The sequence below is a fragment of the Coturnix japonica genome, chromosome 38 (genome assembly GCF_054131305.1).
Source record: "Coturnix japonica strain WE chromosome 38, WE-NBRP24, whole genome shotgun sequence".
NCBI classification, from domain to species: Eukaryota; Metazoa; Chordata; class Aves; order Galliformes; family Phasianidae; genus Coturnix; species Coturnix japonica.
The window spans coordinates 5,399,155-5,415,213 of NC_140700.1; the positions used below are offsets into that span (position 1 = coordinate 5,399,155).

Sequence of the window (16,059 nt, forward strand, 5' to 3'; positions counted from 1 at the left end):
TCCCCTGTTGGAATACATCGGTGCAGCTCATATCCCTGCAACACCCCCCAAAACTTCCTGCTATTACAACCCTGATCCTCACCCACACCCCTCAAGCAGCTCATTTGCACAACACACTTTATGCTTTGGTACGGGCACTCTGCTCTGCCCCACACACCACCCCGAGCATCACTGCAGTGCCAGCCCCGGGGCCAGGCCATGCATACAGGGCCCCAGTGTGGGCTCTGTGTAATCGGACCCACCCAGCGATGCGCACACACCCCTTTTCTCAGCTATTAGGGCAAAACTCAGCAGCCGTTCCCCTCCTTGCACTGGAGCAGCAGCGCAGGCAGACGGTGCCCTCGGATGTCAGACCCTTCTTTGCACGGCGGAGACGGGCAGTGAGAGACGGTAAGGCTTTATGGCTCAAACCCTATGGAAGCTTCTAAAGAGGAAAGCTCTGTAGTGTAATGATGGCAGCAATAACCCTTAGCACGGGCAATAGCAAAGTGTTAATTGTGAGTCAGAATCCTGCGCAGGTGAGATCAAAGCAAGAAGAACCGATGTCCAAACTGATGACTGATGTGTGTTTTTAAGCTGCTACAGGCAAAGCTCCACTTCACGGCACCAGGGGAGGATGTGGGCTTACACCGTGGGTTTCACCGTCCTGCCTCACGTCGGGGGGTTCCTCGGCTGGTTCATCAACAGGAAGGAAACTCCAGTTTGGTACGAGAAGCTGAAGAAGCCGTCATGGTGCCCACCACGCAGGATGTTCCCTGTGGCTTGGACTGTCCTGTACACCGGCATGGGGTGAGTTCTGCACAGCACATCCCCCCCATGGGCAGGGGCAGCTTCTGGCACTGTGATGGGACACTAACAACAACTGCTGCCATGGGGAAATGCTGTGAGCCACAGGGGTGGGAGATGGGAGCACTGATGAGGGGCACAGGAGCAGCAGCTGTGCACATACAGCAGCCATGCAAACCTCTGCTACAGGACAACCTTCCACTACACTATGGATTTATGCACTGTGGGACAGCCCAGCACTAACGAGCTTCCCTCTCCACAGCTACGCCTCCTACCTGATATGGAATGACCTGGGTGGCTGCAGCAGCAAAGCCATCATCCCGCTTGGCCTCTATGGGGCTCAGCTGGCCTTGAACTGGGCTTGGCCTCCCTTCTTCTTCGGTGCACGTAACCTGAAGATGGTAATGCATCCTGGGGTCCCTGCTGTGTGTTTGGGGCTTGTTTGGAGTGTTTCTACCTAGCACAGTGCAACTGCAAAGGGAGCTTTTGCTCTGATATAATTAATGCTGCACCTGGCTCTAGGCAATGGTATCAGCCCCTTCCACTCCTCACCCTGCTCCTCTGATAGTCAGTCCTACCACAGCAGGGCGGGAGATTCAAAAGTCAATAGCCCAGCTGGTGCATCTCCCCGTTAAGGACTCAGGGTGACAGATAAGCCCTTCTGAGAGTCACACCCTGCACAAGTAAGCAGCAAAGCAGCATCTCTGGGGTGGGTTGAGTAGCTGCTCTTATCAAGCAGTACAACACAACACAATGTGAGATCCGTGGTCCCTGAGGTCCCTTCCAACCCAAGCCATCCTATGATGACTTTTAGCAGGAGGGTTTGGAGTCTTGCTGCACTTTCCCAAGAGGAAGAACAGAACTAACCTTCTTCTCTCTGCTCTGCAGGCGCTGATTGACATCCTGTGCTTAGACAGCCTGGCCATCGGCACCGTGTGCTCCTGGTACCGCATCAACAAGGTGGCAGCGCTGCTGATGGTGCCCTACCTGGGCTGGCTGGCCATGGCAACCTGCCTCACCATCCGCATCTGGAAGGACAACCCTGAGCAAAAGACAGGGAAGAGCGAATAAGAGCAGGACCGAAATGAAGGGATTGTGTGAAACTAAACTACACCAGGATCTAATAATTCGGGGGATTTACTTTCGGATAGGCAGAACACACCTCCTCCCACCTTCATCATGGTTGTATGAAGGAGAGGTTTCCACCAGACACCTGTGTGCTCCTGGAGAGCAATCCTGCATCTTCCGGAACTTTCTTTCCACCATTGCTGAGGTTTGGGGGCCTCAATTTAATTTATGGGGGGAAAAGTGGTTGGGAATCTTCTTTCTGTCAGCTGGCTGTAGATTAAGGTGTGTGGGTTTATTTGCAAAGGTCTGGGAATGTAAAATAAATAGTATTTGCTTGCAATAAAATGGAGAATAAATAAATGCAAGTTGTTCTTGTCACACTGGTTTGGCATTAGGTTTGCAAAAGGGATCTGAGAAACTCAAAGGATCCCTTCTGGAGTCCATAGGCTGTGCATTAGAGCAGGCCATTGAGTAGATGTGATTGTAAGCAAAAGTAGGACTACAAAGCACTGAACACTGCAAGCAGCAGCAGAAAGATCATAAGCCAATTAAAGAAAGAAAGAATCACAAAGCCAACTATGTATTTCAGGGCTTGATATAACTGTGTGTTACCACTCATCTCATTTACAGCACTGCATCCTCCAGAAAGCCACATGGCAAAGGACAGGAGGGCATAAATTATTTCTCTCCAGAAAGAAAGTAATATCTGGGCTGCAGATTCAATTCAGTGGAGTTAGGGATGATTTAGGGCATCTGCACACCAGGATGCCTATCCTCTCCTTGTTAGCACAGCACAGCCACGAGGAGCAGAGCGGAGCAGAGCCATCTAGTGCAGCCAGGAGGAATAAGGCAAATCCTCTCGGCTCTGAGCTTCTAAAAGGGGAAGAATATGACTGAAATCACACCTAAGTTGGTAAATGACTCTTCATTTGGTACAGAACTGCAGTGTTTAATAACATTTTAAATGGGATACCTGGACACCCACCTGAACATTCTTTACAATCACTCCTCTTTTCCCTTCTTCCTATTTATTTTTTGTCCTGTTAAGGAAAAGCAAAACCTTGAATTAAATATAGGAGACTTTTCTGAACTTTTCATATTTGCCTTCCCCATTTGCACAGCTGTGTGACCTGCTGACTTCTTGTCTTTATTTCAGTTCTCCCTTCCAGTCCACCTACACACACACCAGCAGCTCTTCTGATGCTTGCAGTCTCTTGCAAACCCAGCAAATGCTCATAATGTGTAACACATTTAATTGCTAGAAATCAACTGGGACCTCTGGGTCCCAGTCAAATCAAAGGGAAGAGGAAAGAGAATGCAGAAAGAAATCCCAGCCATGACTTGGAATCTGGATTAGCCAAAACTTGTGAAATTTGCCTCTAACTGGGGATTTCACGGGAGGTGGCACATGGGTTTGCTCAGGTCCCTCCTCCCTGCCAGACACTGAGGGGCTTTTTTTCCCCAGGCCATTTGCAAGGAGCATGGAGGAATTCCACTAGAGCCAAAACAAACAAAGGCAGCTGGCAGGCTGGATCCATATCACCTTAGTGGGTATGGAAGGTGCTTGTCCAGCCCCCTTAAATTAGCCTATGGAATGGATACCATATCCCACCCCAGAGTCAAGGAATGTTCATAACACACAGCAGGACATGTCGTGGTATACGTGGCTCAAGCAGTGACTCAGACAAAGGCCATGCATTCATGACAGCTTTCACAGGGTCGTGGCATTTAGAGGAGAGGCACCTCTCAGATCTCCATGTCCAGGGATGATCCCTGTCTCCAGGCTTCGGCCAGTCTGTCCATAAAGACATATTCAATATGAAACTGACTGCACACTTGATCTTAGCCCGACGGGCACATCCTCAGCCTGCTGGATACACAATATTTGTCCATAAATAACATCTTTCTGCACCTTTCCATCCAGCCCCTTTCCCAACCCTTGTCTCATTCCATAATTTACTGTCTGCTCCAGAAAACACTCTGCCTTCAGCAGTAAAGAACTCAAATAGACTCACTGGTGTCTGGAGCTACGTTAAAATAGAGAGTGAAACACTAGAGAGAATTTGCTGCTGTGTGTAAACTTCATTGAGCTGATGACAGGCCAGCAGCCCCCTCATTAGCACAGCCCCCTCGTTAGCGCTGGGTGGAGCAGAGCATCAGCTCCAGGGCTCTGAGCACCCACAGCTGGGGCTGCTCCCAGGGAAACAGCACCCAGCAGCACAACCTGGAGTCAGCATTAATGCCAGCTGGACTTTGGGTTAATTGGACGGCCAGCAGCACCTGCCGGCAGAGCAGTAATGGGGGTGTGTGTGCTGGGGATCGTGGGGCAGGGATGTCCAGGGTTCAGCTGTGAAGGAAGGTAAGGAGGTGAGAGCATCTCTTTGCTTTCAGTGTGGCTCATTGTAGCTGAGTTATTGCTCTTCTCGCAGCAAACTGATGTCCTGCCCAGGGGGGATGTGGGCACTGCTCACATTGACCCGGTGGGATTCTGCAGCAGCTGAATCAGCCCGTGTTTTCCGACCCCTTCCCTTAAAACTTGGCAGTTGAGTCCTGCAGTGCAATGAAAGGGACAGGTGAGGGCCTCCAGGGGCTGCAGGATGGAAAGCTGCCTCTACACATCACTGTCAGTGAGTGTTTATTTATTTATCACGTAACGGTAGTTACAGCCGGAAAAAGCAGGAGGGGGATGGCTGCCAGACAATGTATCTAGGGAGATGTTTTGTTACTGCCACCAGCTGTCCCTTCGGAATAGAGAGCACATCTCAGCCATGACTCACACTGCAAGGGTCTTATTTCACTCTCCCATCTACCCGAAAATGTTCCTCCAGCCCAGGAATGCAATAAAAACCTCCTTTTCCTGGCAAGGACCTTCCACTGCCAGGTCTTTTCCACTGCCCCTTTTGTGATCAGCACAGAGCAGCCATTTTAACTGCAGTAAAGCAGCTCGGGCTGCAATTAGAGGACAAGCAGATAACCTGCCATGGAGCCAGGTCAAGGGATTACAACACTCTCTTTGTCAGATACTCAGAGGGAAAAAAAAAAAAACAAAAAAACCATCAGATTGTCTCCAAAATCAGTGGAAAAAGTGCTGTGCATTGGGAGGGAGCCTCAATCAGATCTTAATAACTAAGGCATGAGCAAAGCCTGCAGTGCAGGGCTGAGTCCTTCCATGGGAGGTTTCCCCATAGCTTTATTATCCAGTGGGGAAAGAACTCCATCACTGGCTCCAACCATCAGCCCCACGCACGGATGCTCTTGTCCACACACTACAGGGGAATCAGGGTCATATCAAAACAACTGAACACAGCCGATCAAAGCTTTCATTCCTAAGGCTCTAATGCAAAATGTCAGCTCCACAGCAACTCGGTGGTGTCCCTTTATATTTTTGGCACAGGCAGGCACTGCAGGGGGGTGGGTCGTGACTATTTAGTGCACTGCCCTAGATGGAGCTGTGAAGCAGCTGGGGAAGGGCTGCACAGAAGTAGAGTCTCGGTGCCACATTCCAGAGATTAGATAGGAGATCAGCCCTGAACTCTGCAGAGGGGCCAGTGAAAGCTAAGGCTGCAGGAAAGATGGGACCTTAACAGTCAAGAGCTTCCAAAAATAAAAGGAAAGCGGGTCAGAGTGAAGAAGGGTGAGTTTAACATACAGGGGGAAGACAGAGACGAGCTGTCACTCATTAAGAGAGGATCCCCATCCCCAAAAACACTCCCAAAATGTCAGAGGTGACAGTAACTGGACAGGGGAGCTGGAATCTGAGCGCAGTTACAGGCGGGAGGAAAAACCCCACACCTGCCCCAAAGGAAAGTATTTTCAGCTTAAAAATAAATAGTTTTGCAGCAGGAAAATGGATGTTCCATGGATAGGATGTCTTGGAAGGTCTCAAACCCTTCGCTGTGCTGTTGTCACAATACTCTCCATGCCAGCTATGCCAGCCGTCACATAAACAACCTTCTCATCACTAGCAAACAGAGGAGTGAAGGGGTGGGCAGTGTGTCCTGTCCCCAGAGCACATTTCAGTGATGCTATTAATGAAGAACTACAAAAGGTGTGATTCTCACAGAGCAGACAGCCAAGCTAGCAGGGGGCTGCAAATATCAGCCAGAAGAGAAAGGCATGCTTGGGATTTCATCAGGTTTGGCTCACGTGGGACTGATACAAACTTGAAGTGCTTAAACTGTGAGAAAATTTCCACATTGTCCTGCATTTTTTGAAGAGAAAATGCCCCAAACCGAACATACAAACTCATTCTTAGGGCTCATGTGAAGCCCAGGTGAACCCTGAGTATCCTTCCAAGGCACCGCAGCCTCTTTGAGATCTGCCTGATGTACTGCTGAGCAAAGCAAACACCCTGAGCTTGTGTCAATAAAATCTTTATAGTCCGTCTCCTTCCTTCTATGAAGGACAGATTCCACACCCACAGCAGTTCAGTGCAATCACAATAAGCACTTTACCTGAATGCTCCAAGCACTCTGCCCTTGGCATGCAGCTCACAGCGGTCCCACTAAGTGCTGCCTCACCTCCAGGCCTGCACACACCGTCTGTCATCACAGCTCGTCTGCCTGACTGCTCCTGTGCAGCCACCCAACATCTGCATCCCCTGCAGAAGCAAAAGGGAAAGAAACAAAGGATCTCTCAGCCAACTGGCTTTCAAAGCCTGCACTCTTATCCAGCAATGTTGGCACTGTTGGTGGGAGAAGTATTTTTTAAGTATTCTGTAAAGAAGAGAAAATATGGAGAATGATGTGCTCAGTGCATGTGGTTGGAATTGTCCTGCACCTGAAATACCCGCTGTGAGTTATCAGCCTGACTTCAGAACATCGGGGATAAAGTTCTGGCAAGGCCGAACCCACCACAGTGGGGATTCTCCAGCAAACCAAATGGGGCTGTTCCTCTCCCCTCCGAGCCAAAGCAGTGGTCCTTCAAGGTCAGCAAAATAATAAACTGGCAAATGGAAGGTAAATGGAGAACCTGCCAGCATTGCACCTTGCCAGCGACCTGTCATAGACATGGATAAATAGACACTTAGGCTTCCAGGATTTTCCACCCCTTGCTTAACCCGCCCACCACGAACCCGTCACTTCATTTTCAATTAAAAAAGGAGCGCGGGGGATCGTTAAAAAGACGTAGCAAGAGCTGGGGAAGGAAAGCTGAGAGGCCGGGACACCCAACCCCATCCAGCCTCTATCACCGCTTTGTTCCATATTTAGCCCCCGACAACTGCCCGTAGCTCAGGAACTCCCAGCTCCGTTTTTTCCCTCCCCCTGCTCTCCCCGAGCTTTCTGAAATTGCTCTTTTTCCCAGTGGCTGTAACCGACCGTCCCTATAGCAGAGAAGATGGCAGAAAAGCAGGAGGAGCCCAGCAACACCCAGAATGGAGAACCTGACAACGCGGAGGAGGGCGAGGGGAAAAAGAAGAAGAAGGTGAAAAGGGAAGATCTGCCGCCGTTTGAAATCGTGACAGGGTAAGGGGGTTCAATGTACAGCAGGTGCAGGAGGCTGACATGGGCATCTCCAGCTCTGATGGTGGGGAATTAAAGGCAGTATCTTAAGCCAGTGCAATTCTTGGTGTTCTTTAGGGTTTAAGCATGGCTTTTGTGACCACGGGCCTTTGTTAAGTTTCAGCGTGTTTTGGAGCAGACAGATTCACCCCGGGCAGGCAGGCAGCCAAATCCAGCTGTTTTTATGCAAGCAGGGCTGTTTCTGTAGAATTCAGCAGTTCTTTTGCACTGCATGGAGCCCTGCTGAGTGCACCGGGATCGCTGCCCAATGCAAGGCACGGGCCCTTGATGAACACTGAGTATGGATTTCTTGGTGTAATCAATGGCTCGTCTGAACGTTTCTCTGCCCGTGTATCAGGAAGAATAGCCCTGCTATGGCTGATTTGCTTTACATACCTAAGGGACAGAGCTCCCAAGGGCTCCATGCTCACATCTGGAATCGGGCACTCAGAGAAGCCCTTCATGGATGGGCACGAAAACAAGAGGTGGTTTTCATGCCAGCACACAGCTCCTTCTGTTGTAGGGAATCTGGCCCTCGAAAGAGGAGATAGAACAGATCTGCTAGGAAGCTGAACTCATCAGACATCACTGATAGCAGCTATAAAAAGTGTAACCTGCTCTCTCTAAGCACTTCAAAATGCTCGTTGCTCTAGCATAAGGATGCCCTACGTAGTTCTTCTCTCTGGTCTCCCCTGAAGTTACCAAGGCAGTGTCCCCAGTGCACAAACCAGACCCGTGATTTGTTCCAGCTGCTGCAATGCAAACCTCAGAGCAGACTGCAGAGCCCCAGCAGGAAGGCTGCTCCCTGAGACGTGGCCACCACATCTAAGGGAGATGCTGCAAAGTGTATTTGGGTGGCACTTCTGAAAGCCAAGCATGAGGCTTCATCTCACACATGGGTTACACCCCTGCACAGAGATGACAAAAAAAATATTTTCTTCTTAAAATGCACATGCCCTTCAAATCACTGAGTGGATTCACCTTGGGCAAAGCTTTTGTAGGAGCGAGTTGAACTCCGTGCTCTGCTGTCTGTGTACGTGAAGCTGGTAGCAGCCTGTTTTCTTTCCCTATGCTGATACCAAGCAAGACAAGAGTTGCAATCCCCGAAGTGAAAGTCCTCAGCTATTTGGTGAGGAACATGGAGCTGTCAGTGTGGGTGTTTATACTGTGCTCATTACGACACTGCTTGAAAACTGGTTATTGCTATCTGGAGAATTCCCACATAGCTCATGACCTGGCATCCCCTGATTATTAGTTTAGGACAGATATACTGGGTATTAAAGGTGAGAATGGGGAAGCGAAGCAGAAATCCCAGAGGACCCTTAAAGATGTACAGAAAAACCCAGCAATCTTGACTCTCATTTTGTTAAGGACCCCATCACTGCGGGCTGTGCCTCAACCTGCTCTCATCACTGCTCTCAACTCCTAATTACTTACAATTTTTCAGCCAATAAAGCCAGATATGCGAGTTATGAGAAAACAACTGCCACTGTGCAAGCACTTAAATTCAATTACACTGCCTACTATTCAAGGATTCCAGTTTTAGCCCTTGGATTACGGGCATCTTATGACACGCAGCCAAGTGTTCAAGCTGAGGCTTATAGCAGAGCCTGGCAGACCCAAAACATGTTGGGAAACTGGTCACTGTTTAAGAACATGAACTTCCCCTCACCTCGTTTTTTGTCAATATTTGGCTCAGTGCAGCCCTGGGAGCTCCTGCTGTGTGTTTTTCATGACATTTAAGTGGATGTATTTATTTAGACATTACCTAGAGTGTAAATGAGGCTCCTTCCAGCAGGAGGTGATAAACCCTTGGTTTCTGTTACTGCTGATCATTACAGCACCAGCGTTTATTTGTGAACAGTGGGCAAAAAGCAGCAAAAACTTCAGACCTCAAAGGCCCCCCAGCCCCAACCCCTCCATATACACAGCTCACATACAGGTCCTCAAAGTTATGCCAGTATTGGAGAGGGAAACGGTGAGAAAACGGCTTCTCTATTTGCAAAAGAAAAGCAAGCAGAAAAGCTATCAGCCTAGTGATCAGAATAGCTGGTATTTGTGTATTTTAACAGATTTACAGTTATATGCAAGACAACACAAGACTTTATTTAGCACCTACAGCAAGACAGGGTCTGGTATAAGAAATACAGGAATGGAACTTAACTCCTTGGTGCATTTTGTTGGCATTCTGCTTTTCTAAGCGTGCTGTAACTCAAAGGGGACAGAAAGCAGCAGACAGCATCAAAGCACGCAAGCAATCCTATGGCACATGTGGGTGCTCTCCCTTGCTGTGGGACTTCCCAGTCACTCAGGGGACCAGAAACACCTTGCCCAAGTCCCAGCAGCTGGGAAGTCACAGCAAGGACACAACTGAGCCTTCTCAGGACTGTTTACAATTCACACTTGTGCTGAAGTGCCCTCCCTTCCCTGGTTTACATGGGATTAAGGAGATTCTTGCTAACTAGCAAACACAGTTTACTGCTTGCCTCCATATCCACCATCAGCAAGTTTTCCAAGCTCTCAGCCAATTACTTAGACTCGGAAAAAGCCCTTAGCTTTGTTTACATTCTTTATTGGAAACCTATTCATTAAGCCAATGCACATTCCATGCTGCTAGAAGGACAGATTGAGGTGAACATCCCAGATAATCTCAGATGGATGCCAGGATGATGAGCACAGGGATCTGTGTAGAAGGTCTGATTAAACAGTGAGTCAATGCACCCTGGAACAGATCGCTGCTGTTTAAACTGCTCACCAATACATATGTGCTTAATTTCATTCCTGATGTCACAACCCTGCAGGCATGAGAGTTGAATCAGGAATTGACTAATACCTGCGACTTTGATGTGACACATTTAAACACATGACATTACTTTAAAACAACTTGTGCCCACACAAACTTGACTTTGACACAAGGCAACACGTGGCTCATTGTACTCAGTATAGCTGGACTTCCAAAGAGATGCTGAATTAAAGCATCATTAAAACATTATCTGAAGAGTCATTTGTAGCTTTTCTGGGTAGTTTAGAACTTGTGCACATCAGTGCAAGCTCTCAGTGCAACCCAGAGCAGCATAAACCAAACCATACCAAGCCAACATGATTTGTTTGCTCAGTAACCAAAACAAAAGCCTGTATCCACACTCCTGCTGACCATCCCTCATGAACACAACTCCAGCTAAGACAACTCTAGCACAGAAAGCCCCAGACAGGCTTCGCTATTCAATCCCAGCTTGGGTAGACCTTGTCTAAATAGGACTGAATAACGTGTTTAATAACATAGCTTAGAAAGCAGTAGAAAATCTACTTCTAGTAAAACTTCTGGAGCCAGGCTGGCACTCTAAACATGCGTTGTTATAAATCGATGACATGCAGAAAGAATTAGGGTACTCTGTGACTGACAGCACCAACAGACGTTCCCCATGTAGCTGCTGTTCTATGCATGATGCTGCTTCGACTCATCCATCTCAGTGCATTTTGAAGAATAACCATCTCCTCCTCGTAGCCAGTTAAGCCAATGCCAATAACTTTTATTATCTGCTTTCTGAGCCGCTTCTCCCCTCTCTGCTTTCCACAGGGAACGCCTTCCAGCCATATTTTTCAAGTTCCAGTTCAGGAACGTGGAATACAGCTCAGGCAGGAACAAAACCTTCCTGTGTTACGTCTTAGAGACCCAAGGCAAAGAGTCAACGACTTCGCGGGGTTACCTGGAAGATGAACACGCAGCCTCCCATGCAGAAATCGCTTTCTTTAACACCATTTTGCCCAAGTGTGAATCAAGCGTCCGCTACAACATCACCTGGTACGTCTCCTCCAGCCCCTGCGTGGCCTGCGCCGATCGGATAAGTGAGACCCTAAGGAAGAACAAGAACCTGCGCCTGACCATCATGGTAGGACGCCTCTTCATGTGGGAAGAGGCAGAAATGCAGGCTGCCCTGAAAAAGATGAAGTCTGCTGGCTGCAAGCTGAGGATTATGAAGCCTCAAGACTTTGAGTACGTCTGGCAGAACTTTGTGGAACAGGAAGAAGGAGAGGAAGCAAAAGCTTTCGTGCCGTGGGAGGACATTCAAGAGAACTTCCAGTACTACGAGGAGAAGTTGGCTGAGATTCTGCAGTGAAGCTCACGTGAGTGATGGCTTCTATTTGCTCACCTGGCTCCCTGTATTAGTATCAAGCTTCTTTTCTTAGCTTATTTATGCGGTAAAACATAAAAGCATTTGAAGCTTCTAACACGTTCCTCTCCCCTCCCTCCAGGCCCATCTCAGTAAAGATCTGCACAGAGACACAACAGACTCGGACATGTGGGACATGCCTGCTTCCCACAGCTTTGAATCCAGCAGATGCAGCACCAACTTCTGGAATGTTAGGCCCCAATGGACTACAAATACATGTACAACAGCTCTTCAGTGTTTGGAATCTTTGGTTGTTCCTCTCCACTTCCCTCCCCCCCAAAACAAACCTATGTCGCCACTGCTGACAGGAAAAGTGCTGTGGTTAAAGCCTTGAATGAAATGCATTGCAGTGGAGCCACAGGAAAGAGCTTAGACCTCACATACCAGGATTACTCTGAGATAAAAGACTGTAGAACAAAGCTTCTGATTTGATAAACTCATTTACAAAACACATGCTTCATCAGTATTAAAAAGAAGATAAATAAAGTTCTATTCCTCTGTCCTCCTCAATAACCACAATTTAAATTACAGTTGATTTCTTAATTCTACAATTATGATGGAGCCCCAAATACTTGATTTCAAATGCATCAGATACAGTTTTCCCCTTGTTCAGTATGTCTGTGATATAAACCTGGGCTAAAAAATGAAATAAAATTGGAGCCCGCTGAAGGAATAAAGCAGCGTTACAGCGTTATCTCTTCTCTACTTCAAAGAGGTCCTAAAATTGCTCTGACAGGTGAGGCACCGTGGGACACCCACATATGAGATATTTCATACACCTTGGGTAGACGCTGCGGCTTCTGTGGCTTTCATTTCTTTGCCACCGGATTTAAAAAGCAAATAGAAGCTCAAGGGCTAAATCAAGGAACAGGCCTGATGCTCGCTCCTGATTAGCTCAATACTCCAAGTTCTTTCATCTCACTCAAGTTTATTTCTCACAGCAATTACCCACCAAAACCAAGAAGCAAAAGATAGTCAAACAGGGGAGGAAGACAATATGCAGTTCTTAGAGACACAAATGGAATTTGCAGATCTCCATCAGCAAAGAAAACATACAATACAGATTCACCCATAAAACTCAGAACAGGAAAGTCTCCATACATTTAATAAGCAGCAAGGAGTAACTAGAAACCTTGTTTTACATGAACGACTTCTCAGCTGTCCCATCTATTTGGTTTATTCAATATTTCTGGCATTTCTGTGGGCATTCAGCTTGACACAATAGATTTGGTATTACAGGACAGGGGGTAAAATCAAACATAAAGGAAATACTCTATTATTCAGTACTGGAACCAAACCTCCCCAATATCAAGTGTTCAGCAATGGCCTAACAAGCTGTCACTGACTTCCACATTTGGTGACATCAAACAACATATACCAGCTGAACTACAAACACAGTAACACAAAACAATAACACAAACCAAATCTTTCATAGTATTGCTTTTTAAACAGCATGTCAGTCATTCCTATGTGAGGATTCTCAGAAAACTGAGAACTGCATATGATACCAATCACATCATACAGAACGCACCCACTAGGTGTCTTTATAAACCTCCAGCACCACCTTCCCAAACTCTGCTTTCCTATTGCCTACAGCCACAACACGTGCAGACATTGTTTGCAAGGACCGTGCTCTGATCTGACAGCAGAGGACTGAAGAACCATTAACTGCACGTTGACAGCACAGTTCTTCTTGTGTACAATTCCATTTTTAAAAAGTGCTCGTGTCTAAAAGATACAAAAAACTAATTTTTAATCCTGCAGAAAACAAATATACTGAATATCAACACTGCAGATCCTGAAAAGTAAAAATAGACAGGGCTCCACAGGTCATCATTATGAACCAGAACAACCAATATCTAAGCATTAGAAAGCTCCAATTTCACAGCACAGCAACTGCCAGCTCTAAGAAGCCCCAGTGCAGGTGGAGGACTAGTGACATCTGGTGGCTTGCTGGGACAGTCTAGGAACTCCCTGAGTTACAATATCCCTGCTTTCAGCACAGGTTCCCTAAATCCTACATCTCAAATTAGTTGCTCTAAGACTTTTATCACTTTATTTCCTTTTAGAGCCACGGCCACCACCAACACGAGTGAACTGTGCTCAGAAGAATGTGCTCAGCATGCAGTTTTCCCCCTCATCGGTTAAGAAGTTGCCACTGCTGAAAGCTAGGGAAACGAGACTCTTCTGCTCAGAGAGTATAAACAGTGATCTTTATATCTGTGTCTTCAAACACTTCCCCAAGTATTGCTGAAACTTTATCCCACTCCAGGCGGTCCAGTCCACACCCAATTCTGGAAAATAAAACATCAAAATAACTATAAAACTTTTGGAGCGCGTTATGAATAACAACCCTTCAGGCACTAACTCAACTCACCGTAAATCAATATAATACAGGTAAAATATGGACATAACCAAACCTGAATGTACTTTTATCACTTAAACCCACAGGGGAACACAAACTTCATATACACAATGGATCAGAAGAGTTACACACAATTAGATACTGAACTCTCAGAGTAGGAGATCATCTCTCAAAAACAGCCTCCTACCCAAGAAAAGCAGATTTACACAGCACTAATTTTCTTACTTGGGCATGGAAACGTCAGTAACTCCATTGTTTAGACAGTGATTTTTCATTGCTTCTAAACTCTTCCTCATGTCCTCATACGTTGGTTTGTGAGAAACTTTCTTCTTCGTAATCTAAGCATGAAAATAAAAAATCAGTGACAGCTCTGTCATCATCACAGCAAACTCCCCCTTCTCCTCCCTCAAACAAACCCCTCCACACCCGGGGTCCCTACACTCAGTCACTACAGTAAAGGGAAAGAGACTTGGAAAAAGAACTGTGTTTCACAGCTTGAAATAGTGTAATTCAGCAGCTTGTTCTGTGAATGTAGAAATATAAATAAACACACACAAGAGAGCTTGGCTTCTCCTCAATAGGAAGACTTGAGTAATACATCTCACTTACGTAGGAGAAAGTACTCAATGTTATTAAAGCTGTCACCGTAATATCTAATACAGCCTTGTTACAGGGGAGCATTTGAGTCATTCTCTACTCTTACCAGGTAGTAAATATACCGGTCATCTCTTTGGAGAACTGCCACCTCCCCAGTCTTCTTTTCTAAAGGGAAAAAGGTGCTATTTTAGGAACAGTTACAGTCCTGCTGTGCAACTGACCCTGAACCCCTGGTAGCAACCTTCAAAGCTGGAAATCTTAGTCCTTAAAATCCCACAATGGTACAAAATTACTCACGTTGATCTAACAGCTCTTGGACGCCTCCAAACTTCTTCTTAAACAGGACAGCGATGCCTGCACCCATCCGACAGTCCTCACTGATGCAATGAGCCAACGCGTCCGTTGGGGGGCAGGAAAACAGGTCTCCTTTAACACACTTGATCTAGAAAGCAAGCACAGGTATGAAAGTTAGGAGTGCTGGCCACCATTAACGAACATCCATGTTAAACCAGTCTGTATGCTATCTATATGGTAGTGCGTTTAAGATGTGGATTATAAACTCAATATAGTGATATCTTTTACAGGATCAGATATATGAGAAGCACACTGCACGTATGGCAGCACCACACACTGCCAGACACTTCAACACCTGAGCTCTGTGCTGATGCCAAGTAACAGCATCACTGATATAAACACAACAGCACTTTATTATTGGTCCCAAAAGCTACATGGTCCAATCTGCTGCCAATATGAGGCAGTGATGTCCCAGCACACACAGCAGCAGCCCATAGAACCCTTGTATTATGTACTACGCACTCGCTCGCCCTGCTCCTGGACGTGGGTGGCCATGGTGGTGCGGGCTGTGAAGGCTCCTGCGGCTGGAAAGATGGCAGAGAGAAGAACAGAGTTAATGGAAACCACGGGCTGGGAACGAGGCCGTGTGTGCGCTGGGCCTTCACCCAGCAGAGTTAGAGCCGACAATACAGCCGATATGGGGGAAGAACGATAAGGGGAAGCAGGGCCCCAATGTCCCACAAGGTAGGCCCGGCCAGAGCCCACAGGCCACGTGTTGCTCTCCAGGCCACCCCAGCCCGCTGTAGGCCCCCTCAGCACACACGGCCCACCCGCGGGCACGACGTGAACGACGGGCCGCCCAGCCCGGGCCTGCACGGCGGTGAGCCCGGCCAGCCTGGTGAGCCGGCCCAGCACGGCCCGCATCGCTCCGTCACCTCCACTGCCACACTGCGGCGTCACGTCAAAATGGCCGCCACCACCACCCGCTATCCAGCCCCTCTAGGCAGCCTGGAGGAACGCCGCCTCTATGGTACCCGCCGAGAACATTCCGCAGACCAACCTGCCGCCGCGAGGGCGCATGCGCGAGAGCATCAGAGGCGGAACCTACAGATCACGTGACGGGATGAGGGCGGAGCCGCGGCGGCGCGTGCGCAGTGCGGGCGTTGGCGGCCCCGCGAGGCGCTCGCACCCCCTTGTGCGCATGCGCATTGTGCGCAGGCGGGCGGGCCGCGGGTGGGCGGGGCCATCCGGAGCGAGCGGCACACTGCGCATGCGC

General features: G+C 47.9%; 3 protein-coding genes across 13 annotated transcripts; 2 read left to right on the forward strand and 1 right to left on the reverse strand.

The window, feature by feature from the left end:
• Window positions 1-303: 303 nt before the first annotated feature.
• On the forward strand, window positions 304-2,222 carry TSPO2 (translocator protein 2). Its single transcript, XM_015885271.2, has 4 exons — window positions 304-390; window positions 577-789; window positions 1,049-1,187; window positions 1,675-2,222. The coding sequence occupies exons 2-4, from the start codon at window positions 617-619 to the stop codon at window positions 1,855-1,857; spliced, it is 495 nt and encodes a 164-aa protein (XP_015740757.1). The 5' UTR covers window positions 304-390; window positions 577-616; the 3' UTR covers window positions 1,858-2,222.
• On the reverse strand, window positions 1,693-15,908 carry OARD1 (O-acyl-ADP-ribose deacylase 1). 11 transcript variants are annotated; one of them, XM_085526911.1, is made up of 7 exons: window positions 15,306-15,733; window positions 14,787-14,931; window positions 14,596-14,654; window positions 14,118-14,230; window positions 6,309-6,454; window positions 2,840-2,894; window positions 1,693-1,828 (listed from the first exon to the last, which is right to left on the reverse strand). In XM_085526911.1, exons 1-6 carry the CDS (start codon window positions 15,705-15,707, stop codon window positions 2,857-2,859), a joined length of 903 nt encoding a protein of 300 aa, XP_085383037.1. In that variant the 5' UTR covers window positions 15,708-15,733; the 3' UTR covers window positions 1,693-1,828; window positions 2,840-2,856. The 11 variants fall into 11 exon arrangements, 8 of the variants coding, with proteins under 8 accessions (XP_085383037.1, XP_085383041.1, XP_032305120.2 ...); XM_085526915.1 differs by lacking the exons at window positions 1,693-1,828; window positions 2,840-2,894; window positions 6,309-6,454 and adding exons at window positions 12,436-13,821; window positions 15,844-15,908 and having other exon boundaries at window positions 15,306-15,367; XM_032449229.2 differs by lacking the exons at window positions 1,693-1,828; window positions 2,840-2,894; window positions 6,309-6,454 and adding exons at window positions 12,436-13,821; window positions 15,848-15,866 and having other exon boundaries at window positions 15,306-15,367.
• APOBEC2 (apolipoprotein B mRNA editing enzyme catalytic subunit 2) lies at window positions 7,180-12,204 on the forward strand. Its single transcript, XM_015885266.3, has 3 exons — window positions 7,180-7,319; window positions 10,933-11,480; window positions 11,610-12,204. The coding sequence occupies exons 1-2, from the start codon at window positions 7,192-7,194 to the stop codon at window positions 11,471-11,473; spliced, it is 669 nt and encodes a 222-aa protein (XP_015740752.1). The 5' UTR covers window positions 7,180-7,191; the 3' UTR covers window positions 11,474-11,480; window positions 11,610-12,204.
• Window positions 15,909-16,059: the final 151 nt, after the last annotated feature.

Excerpts from the sequence above, each read along its gene's own strand:
- OARD1 (XM_085526911.1), bottom strand. The coding sequence starts at position 15,707 with ATGCGGGCCGTGCTGGGCCGGCTCACCAGGCTGGCCGGGCTCACCGCC. Across the intron at positions 14,655-14,786 it reads CCAAGAGCTGTTAGATCAAC|AAAAGAAGACTGGGGAGGTG; the intron begins GTGAGTAATTTT and ends TTTTCCCTTTAG. Across the intron at positions 14,231-14,595 it reads ACCGGTATATTTACTACCTG|ATTACGAAGAAGAAAGTTTC; the intron begins GTAAGAGTAGAG and ends TTTCATGCTTAG.
- TSPO2 (XM_015885271.2), top strand. The coding sequence starts at position 617 with ATGTGGGCTTACACCGTGGGTTTCACCGTCCTGCCTCACGTCGGGGGG. Across the intron at positions 790-1,048 it reads GTCCTGTACACCGGCATGGG|CTACGCCTCCTACCTGATAT; the intron begins GTGAGTTCTGCA and ends CCCTCTCCACAG. Across the intron at positions 1,188-1,674 it reads GTGCACGTAACCTGAAGATG|GCGCTGATTGACATCCTGTG; the intron begins GTAATGCATCCT and ends TCTGCTCTGCAG.
- APOBEC2 (XM_015885266.3), top strand. The coding sequence starts at position 7,192 with ATGGCAGAAAAGCAGGAGGAGCCCAGCAACACCCAGAATGGAGAACCT. Across the intron at positions 7,320-10,932 it reads CCGTTTGAAATCGTGACAGG|GGAACGCCTTCCAGCCATAT; the intron begins GTAAGGGGGTTC and ends TGCTTTCCACAG.